We start from the raw sequence: 8,502 nt of genomic DNA on the forward strand, positions 1-8,502 counted from the left end.
AGGTAAGAAGAATGATCCAATGTATGCATATTTATAGGATCCAGATTGGTGCACAAATGGAATTTCATGTTTCAATAAAAAAGTATTAAAAATCTGTTACCTTTTCTTTGAAAAGGGGAATTGGACATATAACAAGTCAAGTAGTAGTTGAATATAAAAATAAGGATAACGATGGTTTGATAATATTTTTTTAACAACATTTTAGCATTATTTATGTGTCATTCTGTGATTGGTTCTGTTTATGATTATTATTATTATTGATTGTGGAGTAATTTTGGACCAATCACATAATGATACGTAGATGATGTTAAAATGTTATAAAAAAATATTGTTTATCCTAAAAATAATAATGCTTGTATAAAAACATGATGTGTATAAACGTGACGAATAACAAAAATATATTTAAAATGAAACTTTGGTGAAGTTGAATGGGAAATTGGATTTTAGTAAACAACACACCCCAAAATAGTTATTGATGAAATGTAGGAATTTTATTCACAATTCCATAACAAAATTAGAAAGGGCGTGTATTCTATCTTCTCAATTATACAGAATTATCTTCATATAAATCTACAAAATCAACGGAAGGGCATTTTATAACAAAACTATAAATGGCTCATATTTAGAAAACACAAACTTTTATTAATATTTCTAAATGAAAACCTTATTAAAAGATGCTGTGAAATAAATAGAGGAAAAATGCTTCAGTTTTTTTTAATGAAAGGGCCAACTATTTTCTAATTCTTTTATCTCTCTTTTATTTTCCGTCTTCTACTATAATCTTAAGGCCTGTTTAATTCCAAAAACAATAAAGTATAACGTTTTATCCATCTTGGTAATACAAAATTTGATGCATATATTATAAAGCGATATTGTTTTGTTTAATGATACTGAATAAAAGTATTTTCAGGTCAATTTAATACTTCTGGTTCGTTTGGATGGCATCAGAATGTAAGAGAGAGAGAAATGAAAGAAAAAAATTATGATGAAAGGAGATTATTCCTAAAATTTTTAAAGAATAAAATAATTTTATTTATTATTAGTTTTAATTATTTATTATTGGTATTATAAGAAAAAACAAAAAATTCGTTACGAACTATGACTAATAGTCATTCATAATCAATAATAATAATAATAATTTAAAGAGACAAGTTAAAATGAATTTCCTCCCAAATCTTATCTTCTGGAAGAGATGGACTCCAAGTTGCATTTGTGCACTTCATACGAATAAAAAGAAATCAACGCAAATATTTTTTCTTCCATCTTTTCATTAGTCTTTCTTTGAATTAAAAAGTTAAAAATAAAATTATTTAAATTAGGAAAAAAATGAAAATGAATAAATAATTTGGTTAATAGGAGAAAATAAAATTATATACTAATTTGAACAATATCATCGAAATATTTATTATTTATTATTTATTATTTATGTGTTTTAATTAAGACATTTTATATAAATCCACGCGTGTTCTTTGAATAGAAATATGTTATTTCAGTCCTCTTCCTCTAAGTGTGCTACTTCAGTAAAGTTTTAGGTAGTGAAGAAAAAATTGGAATCAGCTGTTGCCTAAATAATGAATCAAACATTTTAACTTTTTGCATGTGCATGTGAGCTCTAAATAAAGTTATACCAGTCCTTCTTCCTTCCTTATCCATTCAAATTTATTTTTCCTTTTCAAACAATTTTTTATTTCTCTTAAAAACATATATGAAATCCTTTTCGTGTTACAAGAATCTATTTATCTTTTTATAACGAGCCCTAAAAGAGGAGGTAGAATGTTTTTTATTTCATAGTTTCATATTTTTATTAAAAGTGCATAAGATTTCAACGTCTTATGTTCAATGTCAGGAAAGGAAAATGACAACATTAAAAATGAGGAGTAAAATTTTTATAAATAAAAGTTTAATTCAAACGATGGAATTTAGATTTTTTTTGACGAATTAGTTATTAGACATTAGAAATTGAGAATTTCAACGTCATATTGGATAAATTTTGCGAAATTTTTTTGTAGGGTGGTAAAATTGTATTAATGTATGACGTCGAATGTCATGGATATTAATAATAAGAGATAAAATTAGTAAACTAATGATAATTAATAATAACATGGGTATTAATAAATGTACACGGTAGATTGACGTAATTTCATGACTCTCGTGGAAAGATTTCATGGTAGTGTCTTGTAGTGTAGGTGTTGATGTAGGAAGCGTAGTCTTCGAGGTTATCGCTCCAATAATTGTTCCATCGAGTAAAGAAGAGGATTATGTGGTGAGAAGTAGCAGGAGGTCCTATTATAGGTATTCCATCTTGGCCTAAGGCATTTTTTAAGTGATTAACCTTTTGTGCGTGGATGAAACTCAATAACAATGACTCTGCAAAACAATATAAGTCTCTACAAGTGCATGACTCGTCATAGCTCGACATCAATACCTATATCTAGATTTATCAAGTCTAGTATATTATATATCCTTAGGTTGTTGTTTGATTTTAAAGTGAAATGTGTTGAATGTTGAATTATAATTACATACTTAATTTGTTTATGATATTAGTTTATCATTATTGTTTGTGTGTTTGTTTTTTTTACAATAATCACTTTAATAGCTTGAGCTTAAGAGGATGCACATGTATTAGGAAATGATAGAGCTAAGATGTAAAATAAAAAATTTAATTTCAGAAATATATTTTTATAGTGATATACAAATATTTACATATTAATTCAGATACGAACAGTTTAATTATGATATTCTTCACACGTTTAAATAACATATATATATATTTATTACATACTAACATTAAGTTGGATTAGTCAAAACTAATATGTTCTGTCAATATATAAAATACAAATAACAATCATGTTCATTTTCATTGGTTTCCTATTATTCATCAAAGGCTTATCAGTAATTTGCGGATTTTTATTTGTTTTGGTCTTTTCATATTTTTTAATTCAATTGACTTGTCCAAAGTATAAGTCTTCTTCCGTGTTGGTATCATATTTTCACAAAGAATAATGATACTATATGACAACATTTTTTTATCTAAAATTTTATATTTAATGAACATTCAATTTTTATTATGCAATTTTTGGAAACAAATTTAAACTTATATCACTATTCATTTCAATGACCCAAACATTATAGATTTATAGTGCTTAGAGTTTTGCTTAAACTTCATTTAAATTTTTCCTTCGTTAAAATATATTATGGCCAAATGTAAGGTATCAAATTAATTTGTCATCCCTATTAACAGCTCTATTATAATTGTAATGATAAAATAATAATAATAATAATAATTTTAATTAGACTATAATAAAAATATGTATATATTGTGGAATTATAAAAATAAAAAGTGAAAACATTCCACATACAAAATTCTGTTATAGTATTAAGGATACAGCATGCAAAAATTGACCTATTTATCTGGAGGGAGACAGACATGTGCTTACAAAGAGTCATAAAACTATTATATTTGGCAACTTCATTGAAAATGGTCATTGCGTATTGCCTAGGTCTTAGGGTTTACACTAATCAATTCAACGCTTTTCAAAAGTGGAAGACCCGCCAGGTTTCCGGAATACTAAAAAATACGGAAAAGCAAAAGGAATACTAAGAAAAATGGAAAAGTAAAGGAAACCACGCATACCACTCATTATTACCTTCATTTTAATTTTTAAATGTTTACTATTTTTAAAAACAATTAATTCAATATTTAACACAACTTTGTTAACAACCTGAACATTTTATTGCATTTAAATTCAGCAAAATGTTATATAAAATATTTCTTTATGATTTTTAAATATTTTAATTGGTATGTGAAAGACGAGTTTAAATATCTTTTAGTTTTTAATCTTTGACAAAAAAAAAATTAAAATTTATCGTTATCAAATTTGCATACATTTTAATATTTAAATTTTAAAAGTAAATATATTCTTCATAATTAAACTATCATTTTTTATATCAAATGTATTTAAAGATAATGTTTAAGTAGTTTATAATGTTCTTACCATTTTTACTTTAAATATTAATCTAAAACATCATTGAATAAGATCAACAAAATCAATGTTATTAAGTTAAAATCTTTATAATCATTCAATTTTAAAATTTGAAAATTAAGATATATTAAAATTTAAAACAAAAACAAATTATAATTTCGTATTAAAGATACAAACCAAAATTATATTTAATTCTTATCATTTATGTTGTTTAAAATTTAAATATCTACTTAAAAAATTACGTGCTTTGTATATAACTAATTTTATCAAAATTTAAAAGGAAATTGTATCACAGTGTCAGAAAAGGCATATAACAATTCTATAACAATAAAAGTGATGCACTTCATTAGCATACCATAGCTAATCAATATTGTGATTGGAGAAACACCTTTTTTTCTTTCTATATAGTGCTACTTTATCCCAAACTATCTCTAGTTGGTTTCTACTTCCGCATATAAGTGTATGGTAATGTGGTTTTATTTTTAGTTGATTTGAAACTTTTATTAAATATTTTAAAAATATTTTTCATGTTTATCACATACACATTCCAATTTTAATATATTTTAATTTCTAACATCTAAATTATTAAAAATTAAAAGAAAATAAAAGTAATGTTTATAAGATTAAAATAATATATTTTACTTATAATCTGTTGAAGTATAAAAACAAAAAATGAAAACATTTGTATTAGAAACTGAGTTTAAGCCTAATTCAATCCCACAAAATCAGCTTTTAAGGTGAGGTTTGTACCTCACTTATATATTATAATTTGGTCTTATCTTTAGTCGATGTGTGACTTTCAACACACATCCTTCATGCCGAGGTATAGATATCTTGTGCGTGATAGTAGAAATTGGGTGGTCCGATAACGGCCCGATAGCGGGTAGAATAGAAGAATAGAATGCCAACTTAGAACTCGTTAGGATAGGCTCTAACCATGGCTCTTATACCATATTATAAAGTGGGTTTTTAAGCCTAAGCAATAACTTCACTTATATATAAGAAGAAAATTAATTCTTGATCACGTTCTTCTGCAGCCAATTATGTTACTGCCAAGATCTTCATCTTCTACCTTTTGTTCTTGATTTTCCTACAATTTCTTCTCCTTCTATGGCTACTCCCTCTATTATTCTCGCATCGTTATGTTTTATGTTTTGACTTTGCTTTCTAGGTTTTCAATGAGAAACAATTGGGTGTTTTAATCACTCGTAGCCCTGGATTGATTTTTGAGGAATCTAGAGGATATTCTGGAGATTCGGATTGTGAAATTTTTGTCCAATTTGAGGTTGTGAAATTCAATGGCTTTTGCAGTTATTCCTTCTTCTACTAATTTTCAGGCACAGTCACATTCCTCGACTATGAGACATTCTCAAGAGCAAATTAATGGTCTATTAGTCCTTCTTGCTCAGTTCTCATAAAAAAAATTTCATATTACTAAGGGTACCCTAGACAATAACTTCAGTCAACAGTAGTCATTGCATTGCATGGGGTTTAAATTTATCAAGGAAGAGGTTTAAATTTAATTATATAAAAGAATTATATTTTGCGTCTTTAAATAGTAGTTAACTATTTAAAGAAGTGTAATAGATTAAATTTATCGAGGAAGAGGTTTAAATTTAATTATATAAAAGAATTATATTTTGCGTCTTTATTGATAAGAATGATGATTAAGTACATAATTTATCACTTAATTATTATTATTATATTATCAATTTATAGGTACTCATGAGCCCGTTAGAAAAATAGGAGATAAAATTAGTAAAACAATTATCATTGACAAAGGTAACTAAATTTATGGAACAAGATTAATATAATTATGTCAAGATAATGGATGGATAAAATTAATTGAGTTGTAGTGAATTACCAGTTAATTATAATATATATATATATATAATATTGATCTGTTTAGATTAAAAGTTGAATTAATTTTTTATTAGGGTCAATTTGACCAAATTTGTTTGATTTTTGGTTCACAATTATTTACTTGAATTCTAATCATAATTAACTCAATTGAGTTTCACTCATGGTAATCTCGACATATTTTCAACAATGGTTGATTCAGTTAAATTAAATCATTTTTCAGTTGCAGTTTACTTGTTTGAATTCGGTTAAATTTCAATTATGACCGATTTAATAAAAAACTATGGATCTCTCGATTTAATTCGGTCGAATTTCAACCTGGATCTATCTAAATATTTTAGCAAACCTGACTTGTGTCAACATTTGGCTCAATCGGGGTTATCCCAACTTTTTGCTTGACAAACTCATCATAATCTTTGGTCCCGACCCAGCTTGTCACGAACATTAGTTTAGGTTGATCTATCTCAACCATTTGTCTTACTCGACCTTGGATCCAACCTAAAATTTCTCAAACATTTGACTTGATTTTTCTTGTTTTAATCTATGTTATAATTTGTTTTAAACTTGAGTTAAATTAACTTATCTCGACCTTCAATTTGACCTAACTAGTCTTGATCTTTAGCCTGCTTAAGCCTCTTTCAAAGTTACGTTGTGTGATCAAGTAAAAAACAAATTTCAAATTATGTTGTGTTAAAGTAAAAAACAAATTTCAATACAGTATTTTTAGTTGAAGTTGTAAGTAGTGAAGAGAAAGTGAGGGAAAACCATAATAATAAGTTTATCAACACTCGTTTTTCAGACTGCGAAATGGAACTTTCCTCGCAACTACGGTGTGTTTGGAGAGATATGGACATGTTTAAGTCACGTTCAATATAACTCCAGGACAAACACACCACTGTTCCACCCACCCACCCACAATGTATATATATACACTTAAATAAATTTGAAAAAAGCATAAACTTTTGACATCTTAAAAGATGTGTAAATACCAACTATCATAATCACCTCTTCTAAATATCTGAACGTAAATATTAAACATATTTCTTTATATTTTCAATACGATAAAATTTTATCATATAAACATTATTTACTTTATTTTTACAACATTAATTAACGACAATATAATGAAAAAAATGAGTTAATCATTTAAAATGACACAAAAATCAAATCTGATGAAATGATTGACAGTTCAAACTCGATGAAGTATTTGTTAAAAAAGTTAAATGTACTTAAATGTGATAAGCACATTATAAAATTTCATTATAGGGCTAATAGCGACATGAAATAAGAATTACAACAGAAACGTAAACAGTTAATTTTATTGAAAGTGTTCATTATAGTTGTAATTTGTTTTCATTGTTAAAGAATATTTCCTAATTAAGTCTAATCCATTTTAGAAATTTGATAGACATTTTTTTCAAGTTTGTTTTTGTTTCATTTTAAGATGATTGTTATTAAATTTATTTTAAAATTATAATATTTCATTCATAAAGAAAAACTTATAAAATTTGAAGATTTCGTGAATAGTTTCATACAAAATCATTTATGTGAAAGTACATAACATTAAGAGAATACAACCATTTCATGAAAGCTTAAAATAAATTCAACGTAATAGTACGATAAAGTTCAATTGCAATAGATTGCAAATTGAATGTTACAGATTAGATTCCTTCTGGTGCTTCTCACTGAATTAAGGTCTCAATTACTTTTATCTCTATAAGTAAGCCGCTGCTTTTCTCCAGGCACGTACTCAATTGCTGCTTGATTCACTCTCTCGGAATTCTCTGCCTTGCTTGTTTCATCACTATATTCACCAATTCACAGTGAAATATATGTCAGAATTTGAAATTGTATTATAACTCAGTGCATAAGTATATGATTAACAGTTAATAGTTTGAAGTCCTAATTTCAATTTAAATGGTCTAAAAGTTAAAAGGGTTAATCTCCGACAATGTTGATTCAACATTGCATATATCAGTTTTGAAGAAATGTACCTGCTGCCTTTTGGAAATGTAACTGACAATATATGCAATGAAAAAAAAAAAAGCAATAGCCTATCTAAGTCATGTGAATATAACATTAAGCAAACCAATCTAAATGGTAAGATCTTTTAAAATGCAGTACCGTCCAATTCTAGCCCTCCTATGATTTTGTATGCCGTTCTTGTCGTTATTGAATGCGCTGGTAATCTGTTCACCGCGTACCTCCGCCTCAGCCATGTCTTGTCTTGCTCCCTCTGCATTATTGAATGCGTTTGATATACCTCTGGGTCTGCATAAAAAATTGAAAAAAATTGAAAAAAATTATTAATGAGGTAATTATAATTATACTATTGACTATATAACTCTTAGATTGATAATAGCAAGATCAACACGTCAACGAATGAGTTGAAGACAATTGAATACAATTAACTTCAATAAAAGTTAGTTAAATAGAAAATTAATTTTAATTTAGAAGGAATATGGAATATGTAATTTTGAATATACGTGAATTGATAGTTCTAAAAGCAATAAAGAAGAAGAAATGGGTTATCCATACCTTGTTATGTTATAAACGCATATCAACACACCCAAGCATAACACAACAAAGGCAAGACGGAATAGGACATCGAGCTCATCGGTTTGCATCTTAAATAATTAAACGAGAGTTAGTAGTAGAC

General features: G+C 26.8%; 1 protein-coding gene across 1 annotated transcript; it reads right to left on the reverse strand.

Annotated features, from left to right (window-relative positions):
- Positions 1 to 7,331: 7,331 nt before the first annotated feature.
- Positions 7,332 to 8,502, reverse strand: LOC148194756 (uncharacterized). The gene is made up of 3 exons (XM_088095768.1): positions 8,382 to 8,502; positions 7,968 to 8,114; positions 7,332 to 7,647 (listed from the first exon to the last, which is right to left on the reverse strand). Exons 1-3 carry the CDS (start codon positions 8,468 to 8,470, stop codon positions 7,542 to 7,544), a joined length of 342 nt encoding a protein of 113 aa, XP_087951894.1. The 5' UTR covers positions 8,471 to 8,502; the 3' UTR covers positions 7,332 to 7,541.

The sequence above is a fragment of the Vigna umbellata genome, chromosome 8 (assembly GCF_029865625.1).
Source record: "Vigna umbellata cultivar VRB3 chromosome 8, Vumbellata_1.0, whole genome shotgun sequence".
NCBI lineage: Eukaryota > Viridiplantae > Streptophyta > Magnoliopsida > Fabales > Fabaceae > Vigna > Vigna umbellata.